General features: G+C 43.7%; 1 protein-coding gene and 1 pseudogene across 1 annotated transcript in view; both read left to right on the top strand.

Moving 5' to 3' along the window:
- LOC102444059 (microsomal triglyceride transfer protein-like) overlaps positions 1-12,533 on the top strand; it is a 32,995-nt gene extending 20,462 nt beyond the window's left edge. Inside the window, exons 9-18 of the mRNA XM_006122788.4 lie at positions 565-733; positions 1,161-1,268; positions 1,388-1,600; positions 2,538-2,752; positions 4,511-4,608; positions 6,012-6,133; positions 8,018-8,245; positions 8,603-8,727; positions 9,775-9,945; positions 11,564-12,533. Of these exons, the coding sequence (XP_006122850.4) occupies positions 565-733; positions 1,161-1,268; positions 1,388-1,600; positions 2,538-2,752; positions 4,511-4,608; positions 6,012-6,133; positions 8,018-8,245; positions 8,603-8,727; positions 9,775-9,945; positions 11,564-11,714 (1,600 nt within the window). The 3' untranslated portion in view covers positions 11,715-12,533. The remainder of the gene's footprint in view (positions 1-564; positions 734-1,160; positions 1,269-1,387; positions 1,601-2,537; positions 2,753-4,510; positions 4,609-6,011; positions 6,134-8,017; positions 8,246-8,602; positions 8,728-9,774; positions 9,946-11,563) is intronic.
- A 2,371-nt stretch (positions 12,534-14,904) lies between these two features.
- Positions 14,905-22,849, top strand: LOC149523996 (steroidogenic acute regulatory protein, mitochondrial-like; annotated as a pseudogene).
- The last annotated feature ends 2,441 nt before the right edge of the window (positions 22,850-25,290 follow it).

Genomic DNA, 25,290 nt, shown 5'->3' on the forward strand with positions numbered 1-25,290 from the left:
CAGTAATTCCAGGACAATGCCATTTTCCACTTCCTATCCTGAACTGTTGTGTGGTGTTAGTGTGTGCTTTTAAAGGCTGCTGCCTTCCACCCAAGAGGTGGTTGCATTTTAGTGGTAGGTGAAATCTACATGTGATTACATATATGGTTCCACTTCATCAGCTGCTGCAAATTAGCTCACCCATGGAGGAAAGCTTCTCTAGGAAAGGCAGCTTGTTATTCATGTTTATAATGTATCCAACTGAAGCTGCTGCGGGTGTTTAACTAGGTAGACTGGACAGCGAGCTGGAATTACCCAGCACACTTTTTAAAAGCTTCTGGGCCAAAATTAGTCCTGATGTCTGTGGGTGCAGTTTCACTGACATCAGTGGAAGTCTGAATTTACTTCCTTATGTAGAATCAGGGGAAACAGGGACAAGAGATCATATTCTCGGCTGGTATATCAGTGTGGGTTCATTTGATTTTAATGGATCTATACCAGTTTACACCAGTGAAGGATCTGGTCCCATCTCCCCATCTTCAGTTGTACATAGTGCTCATAATCCATTTTCTCCTCTCATTCCAGTCTCTTCTTCATTGATGCTGCAGTGGCTGCCCAGTCAACAGCTTCCTTGGCGGCGCTCTCTGAATTTCTAGATTTTAGCAATAAAAAGCAAGCGCCCCTGCTGGAGCAGTTTCTCTATGCTGCAGCCTTCTCTCCTCGGCCCTCAAAAGAACTTCTGCACCTGGTGCTAGTAAGTCATTTCCTCTCTCCCCTTCTGCTCTTTGGTAATCCGGCTACTGGATTTGGGCTTCATCCTGCTCTGATTAAGTTAATTGGAAAACTCTCAGTGACTTCAGTGGAGCAGGATAATGCTCTTGCAAAGGAGAATGATGAAATGCCAACTTAAGCATTGTGCGTGCATACCTGAAATGGGAATAAACATTCTGAGGAAATGTGTAGCATGGCTTTATATCAGTGAGCTGCAGTCAGTAAAACTTAATTGCCTGCTATGGAAACCAGCATATTGTGGGACTAGGCCATGAATTGCCACCTCTAAGGCAGGTCAGAGTAAGACTGGAGAGATTCGCTCAATAAACCCTGTGGGGTAATAACTAAAATATATTCTCTCTCTCTCTTCCCACTTGTCCTGCCTTAATTTTTTACGCCCGCTCTCCCAGGATAAGCTGAATGGAAAGGAGTTAGACCCTGCCATCTGGGAAACAGGGATAATTGTCATTGGCTCACTAGCTGGCAAGTTGTGCCGGATGAAGCTGTGTGGATTGCAGGTAGGTTTCCTGACTCCAGTTATTCTTTTTAGACCTCCCCTTTTATCCCATGGCATCTTGAAAATTGTGTCATGCTCCTTTTTCACCCTCTTCTGTTTCTCTCTCCTCCAAATAAACAGGAAGTAGGACTTGGCATGGAAACTGTTCTGAGAAGATTAAGAGAGACCGAGGACAACTCTGAGATAATCATTTACCTGTTGTCCCTGCAGAATGCCCTGCTCCCTGAAACCATTCCTACCCTCCTGCATTATGCAGAGGAAGGGTCTGCTGCAGTCTCAGGTACAGCAGTATCTGCCCTACAAAGGTTCTCCTCTCAGCACATCACTACTGAGGTATGGAATGAGCCTACTTAGAATCAGACCTTTTCCTTATTCTTTTAAAGCAGCCTTCCATGAAACAGCCCAGGTGTCTGTGTCCCAGGAAGTACCTGGGATATAATTCTCACCTAGTCTCTTGATAACTACCAGACATCTCCAGCTTGTGCATCTGGGAGAAAATCCTTCCTTAAGCTTTACCTGCTATTCCCAGAAGTCCCTCTGTCCTGAACCTGGAAGGAATAAGTGGTGTGTACGCTTAGATGCTAGTACAGATTTATCCAAATAGCAGAGTCTCTATGTGATGACTGGATTTGCTGAAACTTGTTATGCATATTACTGCAGCTGAAATTGGAACCTTTGTGGCTCATAGGCATCTCCAAAACCTAAGTCAGTAGGAAGTGATATATGGTTACTCTTTTTAAATCTGACATGTGGGTATGTCTACACTACAGAGTTTTTTCAGAATGGCCATGGTGGCCATTCCGCCCATAGTAATCACAGTTTACATGCGAGATAGCGTCCAGACTGAATGGATGCTATCTTTCGGAAAAGCAGATCCCTTTTTTGATGCACTTTGGCAGTGTGGACGCATTCTTTCGGAAGAAGTTTTTTCGGGAGATCTCTTCTGAAAGAAGCCTGCAGTCTATCCATAGCCTACATCTCAGCATATCTTTCTAATCTCTAGAGGTCTCAACCTTTCTTTTAGAGGCAGCATTCTCCAGGCCATACCTCCCTTCTTCTACACTAAGAACATGAAGTGGCCCTGCAGAGCACTGGTGATGACTATACTTCTGATTTTTTTTTTGGAGTTGTAAACAGTAGGAGACCACCTGTTCAAAGCCCAAAATCTAACATGCAAAATGTAACATGAAATTGTAGCGTGACATGCAATTATGGTATTTGTGGTGTTGGAATGGTGAGGAGTAAAATTATAATGATATCCTAATATTAGGTGAAAAAGGCAATGAGGAGGATTTTCCATCAGACAAACAGAAACTATGAAAAAACCTGTCGACTGTCTGCTGCTGGAATTCTGTTGGACAATGAGCCTTTGCCCATGGACCTCACCAATATCTTGCTGGCCACCAGACAGCTGGAAGCAGAAATGTCAACATTTTTACTTTCGAAAATCCAGACCAGTTTACATTCTTACCATCACCCAGCCTGGTTAGTATGGAGACCGGAAAGTACTAAGTGTCAGTCAGACCCAAACTCCTTTTTTCCTTTGTCCTCTAGAGTCACTCCATCACCTTCTTTTTCCCATTTTTCCTTCTCCTCACCATTCTCTCTCTTCATGGTCATCTGTTAATCTTTTTTGTTATTTTTTCCTTTAAGCAAACTAAATTGATTTACGTTCCCAGCTTTGTTGCCTCAGTCCAGTGTTATTCCTTGTGTGATGGCCAGTTGAAAGCAGTAAACAATATTATATGGAACCCCAAAATGACAGTGTAAAACATAGAGGTGTTTGGAAGCCAAACCCCAGGTTTGCAAGACATATGAGCAATGATATCAGACTCTCCAGATTCTCAAAAAGAAAATCAACAAATCAACAGCTGACTGAAATGCAAAAGTTATTGAGCTAGGCAAATAGTGGTAGAGTGAAGGAACACAGTCTATTTGGCTTAACAAAAGAGAAGGTTACAGGGTAACTCGATCACAGATTGTAAGCACGTACATGGGTAACTGATATTTGGTAATGGGCTTTTTAAATTTAGCAGACAAAGGATAGTAAGATCCAGTGGCTGAAGTTTGAAGCAGAACAAATTCAAACTAGAAATAAGATGTAAATTTAAGGAACGGGAGGGGGGTGGATTCTCCCTCAGGAGCATTTTTATATACAAGATTGAATGATTATGTTAAATTATTTGTGGGGAGCTCTGTGTCCTGTGTTATACAGGAGCTCAGGTCAGATTTTTGCAGCAATCCCTTCTAGACTTAGAATCCATGATATATCACACCAATGTATTTGAATACATTTATTCGGGTAAAAAAGTGAATCCAGTGCAAAGGTATTCACAATCTCTTCATTTATTTTCTGCAAACATTTATAACAAGCAGCTTTTCATTCACAAAGATATATGCAGAAAGGGAAAGTGTTGTAATGCTCCAGTGAACAGCTATTCACAGGAGTGTTCGCATAGCCATCCTGAAAGCATCCAGTCAGGAAAGAAACAATACCACAGTCACCTGCATTACTATTACACCCTTGAATAGTAAATTGGAGAGAACTGTTAATCAAAGCAGTACTCGGGATAAGTCATTTGTAAGCAATTCACAGGCCAGGATATGTTGGCAGAAACCAGTACTTAAATCATTCTGAGTAACAGACTAATTCATTAAAAAAGTTTGCAGATAATTCAATAATAGAAGAAGATTGGCCTGTGTGAATACTTCATCCAGCACTAGCACATCACTTTCTCTTCTTGTAGGAACATAACTACACTCAGACCCAGGAAACCCTGAGCTAGGGAAGGCTTTTATACCACTTCATAATTCCACTCTGCTCTACTGTCTCACCCTCATTTTCTTCTTCTGTCATGCTCCATGTTCTTTTGTTCTTCTGTTCTTCTTGTGCTGCAGAGCCACTAATTATAACCACTATGAAGGCTCAAACTTATACATGTCATTAATAGTTGCCCATGCCATATGGGATATTACTAAGCTATTTTCTCCCTCCCTAATGCGATACAAAAGAAGAGAGAGATTATAAAGGAGTGTGTTTAAGTATAGCTATTTTCATGCCATTTAAGCTGTTCTTAGTGTGTCCTTTATATTATGTATAATTAAGTGCATATCTCCTGCCCTGTCTATAAAACCTTCCAAAAAAGCAGCTGTCTTTTCTGAGTTGCTTTAGATTCAGACACTAGATTTTCCTCTTTTTCTGTCCCACCCATACACACCTTTTCCTACTTTTTTTTCTCCTAGGAAAGCAATGAAAGAAATTCTGAAAGATCCACACATCAATAATTACAACTACCTCTCCAAACTGGGCAGTTCCTCTTCTTTCTTGGGACCATTGGCAGGTGACAACATGGACAAAATTATGTTTAAGCTCATCTCAAAAGGCTAAGTGAAAGGACCTGTAGGCAGAGCCTACTTTTGGAATCCATTGTCAAAGGGTCCTGGGAGTTACAAGGGATCTTTAACTTGTCTGACAGTCCCAAATTTTACATGAGGTGCAGAGAGTCCTCTGTATGTGTTCTCAGATGTCTAAGCACACTGGCTATTTCTCCACTCCCTGTATTTGTGTGTAGTTTAAGAGCAATGGAAAGGAAAGGAGATGGAAAGATATGGGAGGGAAAGTAACTGTTGTGGTAGGGCCATCCCAATCCTAAAGCGGCTCTCCATATATAGAGCACAAGGACTCCTTTATGAAGTGAGGCACAGAAGCAGTCAGACATGGACACACACTGGCAGAGCCATTGTTCTTGATTCCTTACAAAGCCTATCAGTGCCACTCTGCATCTGGCTGATAGGTTTGTGTGGAGGCTGTTGTTCAACCTCAACACTTCCTCCTGTTCCCATCACCCAGACACACCTGTTTTTGACCTACTACTTGTCAAAGGACAGCCCCACCTGGAGCACCCTTCTGGGACAGCCACAGCTTGCCAAATAAACCTGCCTCAGTTTCCCCTTTTAGAGACTCCAGTAACTCTATATCAGGTTCTCTTACTTAAACAACACCCCTACCACACGCAGGGCATATAGTCCTTAACGCCCCATTCTTCCCAGCAGGCCATCCCCCACACCAGTCTCTGCTGGAAATATTTCCATGTCATACTCCAGTGTCTTCCACCACACCTGGGCTCCTTGTGAGTCCTCTTCTCTCTGTCTGCCAGGACACACACATACACACCGAGCCCTTCCAGCTAGAGTTGCACCCCACCTCTTCCCATTTGGAACACCCACAGCCTTTCTGCTGGGAGGGATCCACACCAGGGGATAATCCCTGCTTCCCCTGCCCTCTGACTCTTCTGGTAGATCTGCAGCATCCCTCTTATTTCAGCTCCTAGGTCAGATTGTTAATTGATTATGTGTGGGATGGTGTTATTCATCTACCATAGCCTGGAAGCTATTGAATTCTAGTGATGTGATCTGAATAAGGTTAGTAAAAGTCTCCAGATACATCTCTGATTTTTCCAGGAACCCACCAAGTTATATAGCAAGGTAATTTCCCTGCACCCTCCTCAGAGCTCTTCACTAATTTGACACTTTGAACACAGAAGGCCACACTGGTCTTCTCTGCAATTCCAATGCCAACATTTTCAAACCTTCCCATTACATTACATGGGAGGCCTCCAAGCTCTTTATTGTCCATTCAGATAATTTCAGTGTGTCCCTCCTCTTTTAGCCAGTAGTGGGATATTTTAAAATAGTGCTGGCTGCTGTACAACTCCCCTTGCTGGTGCCTCTTTCTGTCTTTCAGTCACCGAGGACATGCTGTCCACTTTCAGTCTGGAGCTGCTATTCACTGAGAGTGGTCTCCTGAGGAAGAGCGTCTCTGGTTTCTTACTACAAAGCCATGGCCACCAGCTTCAGGCAGCTCAGGTCTGCTATTAGCTTTTGTCCCCAAGGGTGAAACACTTTTAAAATGCCTGAGCAGCAGATACACATGCAGGAACTTGGAATTCCCGCATCATGCCAGCACATTCAATATCTCCTCTCTCACGTTCCTTGTAGAGCTGGTGGTTCCTAGTATTTAAGTTCATGTATATATTCTGAAGCCTCCAGAACATCAGCTGCATCTAGTCACACATGGAAAGCTTAATGCCTTAGCTGTTATCTGTGTTATTCACTGTTCTGAAGTAGGAACCAGGACAAACCTGCTGTTTGACATTTTAAGAGTATCTCTACTGACATTTTCTCAACTTGGCTAAACGTCCCACACAACAACTTTTTTTTCATCTTCCATCTATGGATATATGGGCCCATATCTTCACCTGTTGTAAATCAACTTCATTCCATTGACTTTGATGAAGTTGCACCTATTTATGCCAGCTGAGGATCTAGCCCATGGCATCTTCAAAAAGACTGGAGCAGAGACACTGCTGTTATAAATAATGATGTTTGTAAATTTACTATTGCAAAGACTGAGTGAACTCCTGGCCCTAAAGTCAATTGGAGTTTTAACATTAGTAGGTCACCCTGAGCTTGGGTGAAATCTGGAAGCTACTGAGTGCCCCCATATTCTGAGAAATTTGCTCGCATGCTCATGCTTTAGTAAGAGACAATTTTACATCATGGTCTGATCCACGCTTTACACAATGCAAAGAGATCTGCCCCTCCCCCCCTAAGATTTCTGTGGATCTGAAACCCCTCTAAGGCTATGTCTACACTCGTGGCTTCTTGCAGGAGAAATATGCAAATGAGGCTAAGCGTGGAATATTGCCAAGCCTCATTTGCATACCTAATGAGCCGCCATTTTGCGGGCTCTTGTACCTAAAGCAGCTGTCTATACTGCCCCTTCGTGCTCAAAAAAACCCCTCTTGTGCAATGCCGTTATGCTGATTAATTTCAGGAATAACGGCATTGCGCAAGAAGGGGCAGTGTAGACAGCTGCTTTGGGTGCAAGAGCCTCTTATGCAAAAATGGTGGCTCATTAGATATGCAAATGAGGCTCAGCGATATTCCGTGCTTAGCCTCATTTGCATATTTCTCGCACAAGAAACCGCGAGTGTAGACATAGTGTAAGATTTCTATGGTGCTAATCACTCTGTAGGCTTAATTATAAATGAAATTTTTATTTTTATCTATTTATTGTACTTACATGCCCACCATCACTGTAGTACCAAAGCATCTGATCATCTTTAATATATTTATCCCACAACACCCATGTGAAGTAGGTAGCTACTATTCTTCCCATTTTACAGATGGGGTACTGAGGCACAAAGCACTCAGGGACATGCCCAAGATCACTGTGACAGAGCAGGACACTTTACCGTGTCACCCAAGTCCCCAGCTGGTATCCTAACCAGTGGACATCCCTCCTCTCTACTTTAATTAACATCCTTCAGAGAAACAATATAAAATACTAGAACCCAATTCTCCCCTGCTATGACACCTGTATTATTTGCACTTGTCCAAAATGGTGTAAAATGATACCGAATCAGATCAATAGTATTTAGCAATCACTTTGCTTGGCTGTAAATGACTGCTCGAGAGACAGGCCAGTCTTGTACCAGGCTCACTAGGCTTTAAATGCAATCACCTTCCCATTCAGTAGGCCCATGGGCAGCTGTTACTTGAATCAGTAGTACATGGATGTAAAACTAACTACTCCCAATGCAAGTGTTTCTATCAGCACATCAGTTGAGTTACCCTCAAAAGGCAGGGGGGTGTTTTTATCCAGCTTTCCCCAATGGAAGTAGTGAAAATCAACCCTGGAGAAAGCCTCGCCCTGTGCAGCACATTTTCTCCACTTATGTATTTTAGGTCTCTCTTGAAGCCCAGGGGTTGGATGCTGTGCTGGGAGAGAGTGGCACTGAAGGAGAAGAGGAACAGGAGCTGATGGCTGGGATGTCCGCCATTTTCTTCGATGTCCAGTTACGGCCAATTGTTTTCTTCCGAGGTTATGCAGATTTAATGGCCAAGGTCCTCTTAAGCAGCGGAGAGCCAACCAGCGTGGTGAAAGGGAATGTCCTGCTGATGGATCATGAGCAGGTAATGGTCGTATGGTGTGCATCCAAGCTGCCTGTGAACGGGCACCATGGTATACTGCAGCTCAGTGAATATCCAGCTTGCAATCAGTTGCTCATGCCCGATACTCATGTGCGTGTCAAATCTAGCCAAGAGTGTCCTTGATCAAAGGATGTGACGTATTGGCTGAGTTGGTTCTGAGAAGTGGATTCCTCACCTGGCTTCCATCCTGCCTTCCCTTGCCCAGGCCAGCCGGCGTGGGAGCTCAGCACAGTCAGTGTCCCCACGGGCCAGCAGCTGTTGAGCATTTTTGGATGAACATCTATGATCAAGAAAGGTGCTTCTCAAACCTAAAGAAATACTTTTTTTCCTATTCTTCAGGCAATTCCACTTCAGTCGGGGCTGCAAACCGTGGTTAAACTTCAGGGGGCACTTGGATTAGATATTTCTGCAACCATTGATATGAATATATGGGAGCAAGAATCAAGAACCAGCATCAAAACAAGGTAAATGAGAGAAAACTTATTTAGTCTCTGAACACTCTGGTTGGAGACTTAGGAATTTGGCACCTAGGGTATGTCTAGACTACATGGCTCCATCAACGGAGCCATGTAGATGAGTTTACTAGACATAGGAAAATGAAGCGGCGATTTAAATAATTGCCGCTTCGTTTACATCAAAATGCCCACCGCGTTGTGCCGATCAGCTGTTTGGCGGCACAGCGGGGCAGTCTGGACGCGCTGCGGTTGACAAGGGAAGCGTTTGTCAACTGCTCCGGTAAACCTCATTTCATGAGGCATACTGGAGTGGTCGACAAAGGCTTCCATTGTCAACCACGGCGCGTCCAGACTGCCTCGCTGTGCCGCCAAACAGCTGATCGGCACAGCGTGGTGGGCATTTTGATGTAAATGAAGCGGCGATTATTTAAATCGCCGCTTCATTTTCCTATGTCTAGTAAACTCATCTACATGGCTCCATTGACGGAGCAATGTAGTCTAGTCATACCCCTACTGTCAATTAGAACAGCCTAGGGCTGCTCCAAATAGAACAGATCTAGGGCTGCTCCAATTTTTGTAACAGCCCCAAGGGGCTATTTTATAGATTGGCCAGAGATAACTAGAGCTCCATGCTCTTCAGCCGTCACTTCTCCACCAAATACACCAGTACACATTCTATACTGGGGTGAGGGAGCAGCATAGTGTCCCCTATACCTTTTTGTCAGCTCTGAGAGCTACACCTGTTACACGCTCCTAGAAACCTACCCCAATGAACCAGGGATCTCACAAAAAGAAGTTAGCAACTTCTGAAAAGATCTGCCTCCCTATGAACATAGACACCTGTCACTCATCACTGTCTTTAAGCTCCCATAGCCTGTACTTGAGATCAGGCTAAAAGCCTCACCTGGACAGATGGGTTTAAATAACATTTTTCGGCACCTCCCCTTCCTTCAGGATCAGGAAGCACCACACAGCTAAGAAATAATGAAATTGTAGAGTGCCAGGATTGCACAGACACCGTGTTCAGTGACCGAATTTATGCTTTTCCCATTGCAGGGGTGGACTGGCCATTGACTTCACAGCAGAAATTGATGCCCCTTCCTTTCAAGCCAGTGTGAAAAGCCAGACAGAGGCAGAAGCCTCAATCAATTTTGATACAGCAGTTAGATTTTCTGGGAGTCCTGTGCTCATGTGTCTGCAGCTAAGGGAGGAGCAGCTCCCTTACAGGTAAGCTGAGATATTCTAGTCCAGGATCTGCTAGGTGTGGTTTTCTATTCAGGGACAGGGATTAGAGCACTCCTCCCATCAGAGACACTCTCACACCAAACATAGTGTTTAGTTTGTGACTCCAGTGGCAGTAAAGGTGTGGAGGGAAATCATGCACTATTTCCCCCCATCTTCCTGAACCAAGAACTCAGTTCAAAACTTTGACAATAGTGCTGACTACTTCCAGCAGTGCTTGGCCTTCCACACTGTCGTGAGCATCTGAGATATCCAGGGACACAAAAGCTAAGGGTACAAGAGGGGAAGCCATTACGAAAGCCACTTCTCACTTTCCAATAAGAATCAAGTTATTTATTGCCCTGTTTCATTTGTGTGTGATAAGGGTTGTCCAGAATTGGACTTAAAGCAGGTTTTGATTAGTCCTTCCATCAGGAGAGGTCAGTAAAGGGTTAAAGAAAGCTTTGGATGATGCTGGAGAGTTAGTCAGCCTAAGGAGTATTAAGATGGAGCCCTGTGCCTAGAAGAATGTCGGGCTGTCTTTTACAGGACTGTGGTGATAAACCTCTCTTGTACTGTAACTGCTGGGCCTAATGCCAGTATTGATCTTACCCCAGATATAACATCACTGTTTTCTTAGGCTGCTGCTGATAAATCCTTCATTGCTCCTTCTTGACATAAATAAATGTCAAGCAGTTTGTTGCTGCTGTTTGACGTCAGGGGCAGACACCGGGGCACTGTTCCCATGACTTATGAACTAACTCAGACTAACAGGGCTGCATATAGCTGAGCTGTCTGAAATACTTACAATAATAAATGGACATGCTCCCATAGAATAGCCCTGGGCCTCTTAACCACACCAGTGATACCACAGGGACATGAAGGGAACCTCATCTACAGGTCACACCTCAAAACCAGGCAATTAGAGGAGCCCTTTGAAGAGTGAAACTCTTGAGGAGTTATTCATTTCTCCACAGCTTTTCCTGAAAGTCCTTGCCTCTTCCACCCGAGGCCCAGACAAGTGTCAGAGATCAACTTGTTCTCTAAGAATCTTGCCCATTTTAATCAGGTGCTGGGAGCAGAAGGATCACTTCAGACAGCAGTGGTTCATCCTCCCATGGAAACAGTTAGGCCCCATCTGCATTACTGATGAAACTATCCGCAAAATTTCCCTGCCCAGTGTGGTGAAATGTTGGGAAATGTCTTAGAGTGTGTTAGTTAACCTGTGCTAGAGATTAAACTCACAGCACTGTTGTATAACATGGATAGAATAATGATTTCAAGGGGCAATATATCCCCATTGTTAAAAAAAACACCTGCCAGAATGTGTCATAACATCCCAATAGATCAGACTTTTAAGGAATGAGTGAGGTATGAATCTGCTCGCGAGCTGCACTGTCCAGTGATCTGCGCATGCGCAGATTGTTCTGTACATGCGCAGATCGCCCGAAACTGGCTCTTCCAGGTTACAATCTACGCACCACGGGTGAGTAGATTGTATAATTTGTCAAGCCCTGCCCATCAGAATGGAGCAGACTGATTTGAGCAGACAAGTTGGGTCCAATCTTGTATTTTCTAAAGTCTCCTAACTTCTGATGTTCTTTCTTATTGTTCTGCCCAACAGAGAAATCTTTACAACCTCTGAATCATCACTGAACCAAAGCATCACTGTTCGCAAGGGGAGACAGGGTACTATTGCTGGTCGCGAGCTTCCCTTGCACAAGGCCAACTCTGAGATGTGCAAGATCCTATTGACAGAGGCAAAGGAGCAGTAGAGGAATCAATGTGTGCTAGGACTGGATTTATCCTTCCTCCCTTTTCCTTGGTTACAACTCTCAATGAGCTGCATTCCATGAGCCAGACCGGGACTGATATGGGCAGCCCAGAGCCCTTTCTGGTTCACACAAGCGTCTGCTTTTAACTGACATGAAAAATGAGTGAACCTATTGCAGGGAAATATACTGAAATCAGGACGCCAAAAGTAGTGGGACATGAATTCCTACAGTCCATCAAGAGAAGTCTCTTGTAAAGGGCTCACTCTGAAATGTGCAAGATCCTATTGGCACACTCAAAGAAACAGTAAAAGAATTAACATGTTCTGGGTCTGACCTTTAGAATCCTTAAGACAGCAAGAAGGGGAAAAGAATTTGCATTATCATGAACTCTTCCCTGAGATGCTCATGCTCCAGATGGGATGGTCCCTTAGAAGCAAAACTGGGCCACCATAAGTGTCACAGCTGAGTCCCTTTATTTTGAGAGTCATAAGGTGAATTTCAGCCAGTATTACAAAAGTGTGCTGAGAGAAGATACCCAGAATGGAGAGCCAATAGACACATTTCTTCCCACTTACCTGAGCAACTGCAATCAAGTTAGCTTTTCCAGAGAGACTGGTCAAAACTTCCAGGGACTGAGGAAACTAATGGAATCCAATGTTGCAAGATTTGGTAACTATAATAGGGTTCCATGTGAAAAAGGGGAGCTTCATTTTTAGGGGTATTTGATTTTTGGGGAAAAAGCAGTAAGACAAAAAAGCTGAACATTCTGTGAGCAATTATACATTTCTTTTGGTATAATTAAAAGTGTTTGTAACTGAAGAGGAGTTTCTCAGTTCTCTCACAACTAGAACTTCTTCTACTTAATCCTTCAGTGACATCATGCTCTGTTGCCAGGGAAATGATGATGTCACAAATCCAGAAAGAAAAATGAGGCTGAGAATGGCAAATCCTTTGTTTAAATAGGGTGAATTCACCTCTGGCATAACTTCTAACTTTTGACCCACACAGCTTTCAGGATTAGAAAGAATAATTAAACACATTATAGAAAATTAATGTAAAGTTAAATAGGATTGTGCTTAAGTAAGGGTATGTAGACACTACAGTGTTATTTCGAAATAAGTTATTTCAAAATAGCTTATTTTGAAATAATGCATCTACACAAAAAATAGCGCGTCCACACTGAGTGGATGCTGAATCGCATTTAAGGCCAGATGGAACCAGGTCTGGCAGGGCATCAGGTCAGGGGTGTCTTTGTGTGGCTGCTGCCTAAGGCTCTCTCAGGCCTGTGCTTAAAGGGACCCGCCTCTCGACAGCCGGTACTCAGGTTTCCTTGCTTGCTTGCCTACCTCGATGAGGGACAGCAAAGCATTTTGTCTCTGCGTGCTCTGGTTGCCCTCACTCGGAACACCACAGCACTCTGCAACATGGAGCCAGAGCTGCCCCTGGGCTAATGGACTTATTTTTCCACACATGCGAACAGAATGAGAATGCAGGTAGAAAACAACTACTTTCCCAGCAGAAGCCAGAGAGCATGGTGTCCTGGAAGCCAGCTATATGTAACATTATGAGGAGCTGAATAGGAGTTAGCTTTACAGCTTCAATGTTAAGAAGTTCCAGAGGGCTGACGCTAAATTCTCACAAAATTCCAAAGCCCTGCAGGAGCTCTTCTGCTCTGCATCTATGGAACTGAGGAGCCCCAGGAGAGATGACCATAAATCCTGTGAGATTAGGAGCTTCACAGGCCTAACCATCCCAACATTATCCCAGAGTCTCCCATTTTGTGAAGGGCTTGGATGCCACTCAAGATGTTGGTAAAATGTTCATTTTCTGAGCAGCTCAAACTTCTCAGATTATTGGGTAATTTGCACTGAGTAGGCCCAAACTCATATAGAGTAATTGCAGTGTAACCTGCTGCTTTGTCTAAATGGCAGAACTACCCCGTGACCGTGGCTATGTCTAGATTACACTGATCTATCAGGAAAAGGTACGCAAATTGCGCTCAACATTGGGCCAAATTTTGGAAAAGCCTCCTCTTTCAGAAGAGCCCTTCTCCCTCATGGAAGGAGGAAGACAGGGCTTCCAAAAGAGCGCATTTGCTCTTCTGCAAAAAAAAACCAGGAGAGTAGATGAGTTCCCTGAACACGGCGGAGTTTTTCCAGGATACCTACTATCCCAGAAAACCACAGTCATGTAGACATAGCCTGTGGAAGGAAGGAGCATGTGTCACTTGTTATATTTCTAGACTTCTGGGCTTCAAATTGCTTTCAAATTCAAGTTATCTATCAATAAACTGTGTCCCTTTTTGAGTCTCATTTACTTGCCACTCCATCTTTAACTTTTCCCTGTATGGCCCTACACTCTCTCATCACCAACAGCTTTAATGCCGGCCAGCTTGATTCTCTGGTTCCAATTCTGCTTTCCTGTCCTTCCCGTTTGAATTAAAGCACCTCAGAGCTCCACTGGCATGTGTCATTGTGCTTAGCTACTTCCCTGGAGCTGAAGTGTCAGCTGCTAATGACACAATTCTGTGGTGAACCCTGCCTGTAACTGATTCTATGAATTGGCAGCCACAGTAGGCAGCCACAGCATGAGACCTGAGTGGGTTTTAATTCATATCTGAAGCCTTATTATTCTGCAAGGTGCATGGGGAAGATTATTTTGATACCTCAGTTGAAACAGAACAGCAAAGGGTTAAATGATCATACTCCTTCACTACCAAACCAAACCAATCAACAGAATGGTCTGGTTGCCAGATGTGAACATACTACTTGAGCGTATTTCCAGAGTTTCACCTTCTTCCGAGTTTCCTTTAACTTCCCATGTGTTCTCCTGGGATTTACAGAGGCCTTTGCAGCCCAGCTGAGGAGCTGTAGTACCTGCAGTCAAACAGGAAATTACATACATAGCAGCACATTCTTGATTAAAAATATAATTATGTATACACTGGGGCCTCTAAAGTGGAAGAGTTTAAGTGGTTACCCTGAAAAAAATGTGTCACTTTTACCCTAAGGAAATATAATTTCCTCAATATCTGCAGCATTCCCTGCTCTGAAACAATCCTTGGCGCTTCATAGTTAAGATTGCAGCTATTACTGCTGTTTAAATATGTATTTAAAATACTTAAGGCCATACCTTGACAACTGCAAAATGTGAGGACAAGCTATTTAATAGCAACTGGCAACTGTTAAGAATGGCCACTATCTGCTGGAGTGAGACAGGAGACACTGATTGTCTCCAACAGTACTCTGAGGGGCTGACTGGACTTTAATGGTGATGTACAGAGGCAGCCATGTACCATGGTGCACAGCCAAAACTTCAAGGAGAAGAACTTCTCTGTCTCTTTTGTTACTGATGTTTTTAGAGCTGTGGCAGTCAGAGCAAAGCTCATTCAGATCCTGCTGAGTTCAACTGGCACCCAGAAGCACGTTCACTTTCCCTGATGCTTTGTCCTGCCTTGGTCCTACAACAATTACCACCATCGCAGAGTTAAGGCCTTGACTAGCCACACATCCATGTAACAGTTTCAAGTTGACCCCTTCTGGTCACACAGGTGTGTATAACACTGGTAAACCAGGTGCCAGTGCTAGCCAACGCTAGACGCGTCATCTGAGCACTCACAAAATCATAGGTGGAAACCAGACCAGCTCACCTAAATATTAGTGTTGTTCAAGATAGGTGATAGGCTTGCAAGAATGTATTTAGAATGCTAGATTTCTTAATGGGTAAACAGAGGCGAGACAATAGAGACTGACTATGGGTGATGTTTCTTGAATGAGCTCACAAGGCAATTAGGCAGTTTCAGTAGTTTGGATATCAATAGGATCCATTACTAGAACTGGTCTGGTAATGACTAATTTGGGTGTGAGCAGGCCTGGGTTCATTAGCATCTGGAGCAGAGATTTCCCATCAGGCAGTGCTTCTCTGCTTTTGGTATCCCACAGTTAAGTGTGGTTCCTGCTTCGGAAGTGCTGTTCTCCATTCTGTATGCTAATGGAAATGTCTCTCTGTTCTATCTTCAATGCAGATGAGGCTGGGGTATTTCCTTAAGTCTATCACCCTTGTCTATCACTTTGCCTTGCGCTGCCCTTTGGAAATGTTGCCCTGGTGCTTCAAAGGGGTAGCACTGCATGGAGCCTGAGGTCAGCTGGGGAGGAGCACACAATTAAGTGCAATTAAATTTTGTAATTGCTTGACAGACCTAATTTCTCCAAATTACCTCCAATTTTTGACATTTGCTGATCCTGAGGATTGCAGAATTACAGAGCTTTTACCCCAGCATTAAACTTTATACAGGAGTGACTTTGTGTGCCTGTATGGAGCATAGAATTAATGTTATTCTCCTCACACGAGAAGTCTCAATACTTTGAATAATTCAATACCTTCTCAGTATTGGCTAGTGGCCAGACTTTTGTAATAACCGATGTTATGTTCATCCTGAGACTTGTAAGAGAGACTACAGGGGCTCATCACAAATGAAACCCAAGGGCTTGTAGTGAAAGTTGAGTCCAGTCAACAGTGTTTTGTTATATCTAGACAGTGGGTATAGGGTAGGCCCATCTACATTTGTAGATAGGAGCTATTTGTACTCTTCTTTTGACTTACTGGTTGGAGAGGCAATGGGATTATATATAAAGCTACTAAATAGAAACTGTCACATCATTGTTGGGAACTTGTTTTAAGAGCAAGTTTTTAAAAATGCTTTTCAGCAAGTCAGCATATAGATAGTGACAGACTCCTGAGAATGGTTTTCATAAACTGATTTTATCAAGTTGTATCCCAACTCTACTGACCAATACAGCCAAGATCACTAAAGATATTTTTATACATTGCACTAAAAACCAGTTTCTTATCATGGTAAAAACTGTGATGTAGATTCAGGTGCCTGTTTGTCAAAACTAGGCTTCTGTAAGCTGAAGTGTGGCTATTGTGGAAGAAGCTTTTCATTCTGTTTTATATACTTGGTTGGATTTCAGGAAAATTTGGTTATAGAATGCTGGCATGATACTATGTGAGGTGACTGGACCAATCAGCATATTGCTGATATTGGTTTATTTGACTATTAATGCTATTGCTTAAGAAGCCACCTGTTTAAATGGTTTTCCACTTTAAAGATATTTTATTCCACAGTTGTGATGCCATGACCCTGACTCATAGGCCTCTAAACTCAGTGATGGGAAAACTGGCTTAAATGGGTAGCTGGCAATGGGATAGAATCATAGAACTGGAAGGGACCTCAAGAGGTCATTGTGTCCAGTCCCCTACCCTCACAGCAGGACTGAGCACTGTCTAGATCTGTCTAACCTGCTCTTAAATATCCCCAGTGATGGAGATTCTGAAACTCCCCTAGGCAATTTATTCCATTGTAGAACCACCTTGATTGTGAGGCAGTTTTCCTAATGTCCAATTTAAGCTCATTGCTTCCTGTCCCATCTTCAGAGGCCAAGGAGAACAAATTTTCTGCCTCTTCCTTATAACATCTAAAAACCACTATCATGTCCCCGTTCAGTCTTTTCTTTTCTAAACTAAACAAGCCCAGTTCTTTCAATCTTCCCTCATAGATTATGTTGTCTAGACCTTTAATCATTTTTGTTGTTCTGTATCTACATTGGAGATATCCCCAAGTACAGGTGTTCAGGTCTGGACTTCTCCAAAAGTTGGAGAGGATTCAGACCTGAGCTAAAGGCCCATCAGTGTACACTGTAGTGCCCTCCCCCCGCCTCTCTGACACCTCACAGATCCATCATGTATTCTGATTCCTTATGAAACACTAGGGTATACTGGCAAACTAGGGAGGCTTTGGAACTTTCCTGGACAAGTACTTTGTGCTTGCTCCTATAGTTGCGGATCAAGAACATGGCACTGAAGTTAGCCCCAGCTGGTTTTCGAACATGGAGCTTTCCTATGTGAAGCACGGGAAAGCCACCCTGCACAAGGTTATCAAGATATTGCAGTGGCAAGATCTCTGACAGACAGTAATTAACCAAGTAGAGTCCTTGCATTTGTTACCTTTGCTACTGTAGTCCAAAAAAGCTTTCAGCAAGCAAACAGAGGTGGAGGGGGAGGAGGGAGGGGCGGAGAGACAGGGACAGAGCTAGATGGAATCAGCTTCCATCACTTCCTCTTATTATTTTGAATAACTATCTTTAGAAATGCCCACCACCACAGAGCCCCTTTAAAAAGCCAGTGTTAGATGACCAACTGAGAAAGGCCTATTTCCATATGTCTGTGCACAGAAAGGAGTGTGGGCAAATTGGTTTGAGAAGCTAGTAGGCTGTGTGTGAGAAGGTGCAGCTGCTAGAGCTCATGGTATGAGTGAAGATTCACAAAAGTAAATAAATCACATGAGCACCTAAAGTAAACCGTTGTACCTTGTGGTCAATGTGAAAGGAAACAGACAATTTGTTACACACACATGAATACATTCAAAACCAGACAAAATGAAAAAGGCTTTGAGGGGGAAAGTCAGTCAGTCATAGTCCCAAAGGAAGTCCAGAATGTTTATCTTACAAAATTAACAGACATCAAATCATGGCTGTGTTCTGAATTTTTTTTATTTATGAGTTTATATATTAAGATCTTTAGAAGGATAGTTTCCTTTAGCTTGAACGGGAACAGCAAGCACTGGATGGATCTCTGGTGATGAAATTTTATAAATAAATAATAGTGGCATGATTCAAGTGTAATGACTTTCATCTATAAAACAAATGGTGATGAAGAAGGACCAAAGTCATTTATTAGAAAGGCCCATTATGTCAGTGATGATTCAGTGCCCCTCAGCTCATGGCCTAGCAGGGCGTGTGGGATGATAAATGGGATAGGCCTGCGTCACGATGCTCTCACAACTATCACATTGTGGTCAGGATTACACTGTGAGCTTTCATCCAAGGGAAAAGGAGAGGTGGTACTGAGTCCAGTTCTTCCCAGGCTTGGCAAAGTCTTCCGAATGGAGACGGTGTGGATGGTCCAGTGGAACAGCCATACTATGAGCTGCTGGAGATAGTGGAGCAAATGCCTGAGTGGCATCCTACCCTTAGACGAGTCAAGGAAAATGGAGAGATGGGTCTGGGGATTCTACAGCCACCAGTTTCTCCCCCGATCACTGGCTTGCCTGGTCACAAATCTCGCCCAACGTCTCCTGCAGTTATTTATTTACATTTCTAGAAATGCCTTTGGGACCCTTGACAGCACTTGAAAATGCAGCCAAAATGCATACATAGCTAAAATGAAGCAGGGCCATTCAATGTAACCCTCCATCACCAAACCAGGCAGTTTAGGAGCTCAAATCTCCTCATCCCCCCACTTCCCTCCATTTCCAATGCCTGGATAAAGAGCTGAACTTTGCAGCATGCCCTGGAGGTCAGCAGGCTGGAGCCATTTCAGGCCAAGGAGAAGGGTGAATGCTAATACCATGGGGCCATTGTTAAGGACACTCTACCAACAGCCCCTTTGTATATATGCCAGTGGGGCTTCCCGTCAAGCTCCTCTGCTGATGTCAGCTGTGACAGTAAGTCACAGGGAATGGGGGGGAGGGCTCTCAGATAGGTCCTAAGCCATGTAAGTCAAAATCAACATTTAAAACCTTGCTTTAAAAAACCCCTCCCAGTCAGCCAAGAGTGACAGTGGAGGTCCAACTGAATATTCTTGTGGTAAGATACTCCACATACCCACTAGACCTGGGATCACAGATTCTATAGAGGATCTTAGGAGAGAAAAATGTATTGAATGTTGATGCCATTCAATGCACGGGCAGGATATAATCCCAGAAATAGAGGATGCATTGTCTTAGCAACACCCCATTTAACATTCATACAAGCATTCCATATTTCCTGCACCTTCTCCTCCCCCCCCCGGGGCCTGATTGCCAGGGTAACCCTATGCTGTGGATTTGTGACATCGCATTGATTGGGATGTCATTGTAGAAATTGCATAGAGGGACTCAGGCTGTTTAGAAGGGTCGAGCCTGTTACAAACAACTGTTGCATCTTAGTGAGAGCACTGGACATGAAACTAAATGCAGAAAAAAGAGCAGGCATTAAATTGGAACGTGAAGCACATATCTGGAGATTTGCATGCGTGGGGGCTTCATGGGGCTATGGGTACTGGATACCATATGAACCAGGAAGGAGGAAATGAAACAATTCCCTTGGGCACCCTAATTGTAGGAAACTTCTATTGGTCATTGTTAGATATATTAGTGAATGATTTCTGAGACCAAAGCTGGAACTCAGAATGGGAGGATCAGCCCCTCTTTGTGTGATCATCTGTTAGATATTTGTACTGGGTCATAGAAAACAGTAAACTGGAAAACAGTAAACAGTCTAGACTGGCATGATTTTGCAGAAATAATTTTAACGGAAAAGTTTTTCCGTTAAAAGTATTTCTGCAAAAGTGCATCTAGATTGGCAAGGATGCTTTTGCGCAAAAGCATCCATGCCCAGTATAGACACGCTTTTGCTCAAGAAAGCTCCGATGGCCATTTTAGCAATCTGGCGTTCTTGCACAAAAAATTAAGGTGCCTGTCTACACTGGCCCTCTTGCACAAGTATTCTTGCGCAAGAGGGCTTATCCCTGAGCGGGAGCGGGAAAGTATTTGCGCAAGAAGCACTGATTTTGTACATTACAAAGTCAGTGGTCTTGCGCAAATTCAAGCGGCCAGTGTAGACAGCTGGCAAGTTTTTGCGCAAAATCTTGCCAGTCTACACTCACCCGAATAGTTTTGTTTTTAAACAGAAGCAAACTGATACAATTCATAGCCTTTGCGCCCTCTTGCAGAGATCAGTGTGTAGTTTCTTTATAAAACCACCAAGTACCCTGACCATAAAATAATGCATAGATTACGCTAATTAACTGAGGGAGATGATGAATGCATGTGCTGAATCATACAATGAAGTCAGCATAAATGACAAAACTTCATAAGTCAAGAGATGCATGAAGGAAGTCCCCCAAATGCTGAATATCACTTTGACCATTAAGATCTTTAAAGGGGTATTCAATAGTAAAATAGAGAACCTCACCTCCCCAAAACAATAGGGGGTTGGGTTCTGAGATGGATCTTCACAGGAGGTCATGTACCTAGTCAGAAGTAAAAGGAACAACTGATCAGGCCAGCAGCATCATTTTCCCAGTGGCTAAGAGACCATAGAGCTGACTATTCCTACCCTGAGATGTTTTCCCATAAATGTTCTGTGCTTCTCCAGACCCAAGGCTGTGAGTAATGATTCTGTAATGCTTGTGGGGGGCACTGCATTGGCATGGATTTGTGTGCATTGCTGCCTAGAATTAAGTTTCTCTGGTTTATTTTGATTTGGCCTCTAATTTCTGCTCTTCAGAGTTCAGTAACTTGCTAGTCAGAGATCAGCATTACATCTGCTGCATTACAGCTCAGGCCACATCCCAGGCTAGTTCCTATGCAGGCTAGTGGAGTCACACACTGCTACCTAACCATGCAGTCAGTCTCTTTCAGCTTAGCTTCCACACTAGTAGTAGAAACACTCCCCATCCTTTCAAAGGAAGTAATAGCATTAGAGAAGTATTTTAAGTTACCTATTCCATAAACTGTCACTAGCTAATAACATTGCTTCTTAGGGCGGCAGCACTAACCACTTCTTACAGCCTAACACCCCTAATATTGGCTAACCCAAGCTCCTGAGAGCACAGCCCCCTTATAGTGTACTAGGAAGACTGTGCTTAATTATCCACAGCTGGTCAAACTCTCCCACCCCGCCAGTCCCTGCACTGAGCCTTGCAGCTGTGATCTCTCTGCCTGCTGAGGAAGATAGCATTAACCCCAACGCTGCCAACTCTTGGCACAGCTTGATGCTTTCCCAATCGGGCATTAAGCCTATATAGACAAGGAAGAAGCAAAGTTCTAAATGGGGCATAAAGTCCAGCTTTTGCTACTGCAGATCTGTCTTGATTATAGCAGCTTTGGAAATGTGAGGGGGAGATGTGCCATGGGATGGGGGCAAGATTCATGCTTGTACAGGCACAGGAGCAGGGACTGAGAGGTGGCATCTTGCACCTCCATTGTTCAGACTTGCTAATTACCAGCCCCCAGGACCACCTCAGTTTGTCCTACCTCCTCTAGTCTTCTATGACTCCTGCCCTGGGGCTATTGCAATGGGAGCACAAAGCTGACAGAGCTGATTCTGCACCTGGCAAAGTGCATGCCTCCCTCCTCCTGTGGGTGCATTCCCCAGCAGGGACTCCAGGCACCAGACTCCTGAATTTGCACCCGCATTACTTCATGCCTAGATGGAGTCCCTCCAGCCACTCTCTCCGAAACTGAGCTGAGGCTGGCAAATTCAACGCACTGAAATCTTCTGCCAAGCTTATTTAAAGTTGTTCTGTTTTTTAAAGGGATGGATCCCCAAGTCTGTTATCAACCATATCCTGTCTCAGTCGCAAGGGGACTTTATCAGACACTTTCACCGGCATCTTTCCTCTACAGCACACCCTTGAGCTTCTGTGAGGTTGGGCTCTCTTGCAGCACAAGGCTGTCATACAGGGAGAAGGAGGTGGCAGGAAACAAGGACCAGGCTGGGCCTTTCAAGTTTACTTTATTCGTGCTATAGCCAATCCAGTGTTACAGGCTAAGAGGCAACATTCCGATCCCAGCCTCACACACCCCAAAGCTTGGAGGATGTTGAACTGCAGCACACAGGCTGTCTTCCATTATTGGGTTGGGGCCTAAGGGGATGGAGCGAGCTTCTTTAGTTACGACATCTTTCTCCACCACTTCACTAGGCTGGGCATGCACCCAGCAGCTGGCAACACGCAAGCTGTGTTCTAGAGAACTTTTAACCCAAACCACGGCTCTGACAGTAGGCTGCTGTGCTGTGTTGAGAAATGTGGAGATGTCACGGATACAATCTCTCCGGTCTGGCTAGCATTACCGAGGCAGCACATTCTGCTCAAATGACAACGCACTTGTTGCATAGACAGCGGAAGGATTAACCGCAATTCTGAGCTCACCACTTCCTGCAGTAATATGGTGTCTGGTGCCCTCTTGTGGTATATAACTGCCTGCTGGAGGACCTAAAAGACATTTTACACTTTTTCCTATCAACCTGTTTGATATGTGTGAAGTAGGGTTAATCCTACTTTTAAACATGTAGCAATGCAAACACCAGGAAATCCCATCTCATGGACAGAGTATGACCTCCATTCTCAGATCAGAATGTCACTGGAATCCCGGGATAGAATCCAAGTGTATTTGTAACTCATGGCAGTTCCATCCTTGTTCTCTGTACAGTTTAATTGTCAGGGTTTTACCTTGATGGATAAAATGTCTTAGCTCATTTGATTTAGCTCAATATGACTGCGGAGGCTCATCCAGATCCAGACTCACATGTTTTTGAAGCCATGTTAATCTGGTCCTGTTTTAACATAGGCTCTACCCTTGGCTAGAAAACAACCTGCTAACATGACTTCACATGTGTTAGCCTGTGTCTTGATAGAATTTTCAAGTCTTATTAAGCGAATGTGATTACAAATCACACCTTTTATGTCAATTAAGAGAGGGCCGAAGGCTCTCTTCCCCCTTCATATTAAAAATAAAAATCAATCTAGACTTTCTGAAGGTGACTGACCAATTCAAGCCAAAGAACACCACCCATATTTTCACTGTCAGATGAAACTGGAAACCCAGACTGAAGCAGAGAAGAAACTCTGCCCTCTGTTGCTTATCTACTCACTGTCTCTTCTTTTCTTCCTCTCCTCCATTTTTTCTTTCTCCCCCCCCCATCCCTCCTTCCCTTATTTATTCTTGGATCTGGACTTCCAACACTCCTGTCATCTGAAGAAGTGGGGTGTGCCCACGAAAGCTCATGATACCATCTACATGTTTTGTTAGTATTTAAGGTGCTACTAGACTATTTGTTGTTTTTTAAGTTTTTACTCCTAAATAGTAGCCTAAAACCACTGGGGACAATTTCTCTGGCCCTTTAACTTTCTCTGGCCCTTAAGTCTTCGTAGAACGGGTGGCGTTTGTTTGAATGAATCCATTCCCATTTTACTCACTGAACAGATGGCCGCATGTCTCATTGCACAGAAACTATGAAACATGATTAAAGCCAAACATTGTAGCAGTAGGTCAGACTGAATGAATCAAACAGGCTTGTCTGGTTTTATGAAATGTGGTTATTACAGTCCTTTCAGTGTGCTTGCTAATTTATAAGTGTGTGTGTTTGTGTGTTCCATGGGGCACTCATTTACTGAATAGAAATATTGCCAACATGTTTCTAAGATTTCATGGGACCCAGTCAGGTGTGTCTATGGGGTTTGTTGAAATTAAATAAAGAAATGAAATACTGTTCTCCTTTAAGTCTGAATTAACTGATACTGCCTCAGATTTATACCCCAGCCAGAGGGTAGACTGGAGGTGGGGAAAGGGTTATTGAATACAGTCCTCTAATGTTTGAAATATGGACGAGGCTCACTCTTTGGATGTTACACCCACTAACCCAAACTCAGCAGACTTGTAAACTTAAACAGGTGCAAGGCAGAGGAGAATGAGGGCCCATGTAAGCCTCAAAATGCTCTACAAACCAGGGCAATGGGTTCCTGCACTTGGCATTTGGCTTTGTCTCACAGTAGGACTTTTCCCTCCCTTTACCATTCTTCCTGAACCCAGAATGAAATCTAGTTCCTGCCCATTCCTTCCCTCTTGCATAATGTATCACTATCTGGCCCTGCTACTGCTCAACCCAGTCTTAATAACCACACAGAGACTGCATTATTCATATGGTATATTTCCCCTCTGCCCTCAAAAATAAACCAACAGAAAAAGGTGTGTGTGTGGGGGGGGAGTCTTCAGTGGATTTTTTTTACATTGTTAAGATTTTTTTTAAAAACACCAACAAAATTAATAAATAAAAAGCTCTGACTCTTATAAGTACAAAAATGTATACATCATAACACTGGACAAGGGTACATCACAGGAATGATCTCATGTGTTCATTGAATCAGGAGATAGGAAGCAATCAGAAGTCCCAGCTCCACCCACCGTTAGGTATCAGCTGCAACATACAATCTTGTGGGTGGGAGTGGCAGACATGGGGAAGTGAAATCTTCACTACTGTGGGATGAAGAGATTGGTGATGTGACTTACCCCCTACATGGAAGCTATGTCTACATTGCCGGGTTTTCTTAGGCAGAAGATATGCAAATTGTGCTCTTGTCTGCATATCTTCTGCTGATCCTTTTTGCGGAAGAGGTTTTGCCACTAAAAAGCCGCGTGTAGATGGGGCCATTTGTTGGGAAAACCTCCTTTTTCGCAAGATCCTGTAAACCTCATTTTTTGAGGAATAAGGGATCTTGCACAAAAGGGTTTTTCCTGACAAATGGCCCCGTCTACATGGGGCTTTTTGGCGGCAAAACCTCTTCCACAAAAAGGATCAGCAGAAGATATGCAAATAACAGTGTGATTTGCATATCTTCTGCCTAAGAAAACTAGCAGTGTAGATGTAGCTATAGTGTGATTAGCTGGTGTGACACAAGCACATCCTGTGCAAGGCCTTTAAACTGCACCTCCTTCACATACATATACATTTGAGTCTCAGCTCTGGTGGTGACT

Source organism: Pelodiscus sinensis, chromosome 8 (assembly GCF_052426305.1).
Source record: "Pelodiscus sinensis isolate ZL-2025 chromosome 8, ASM5242630v1, whole genome shotgun sequence".
NCBI lineage: Eukaryota > Metazoa > Chordata > Testudines > Trionychidae > Pelodiscus > Pelodiscus sinensis.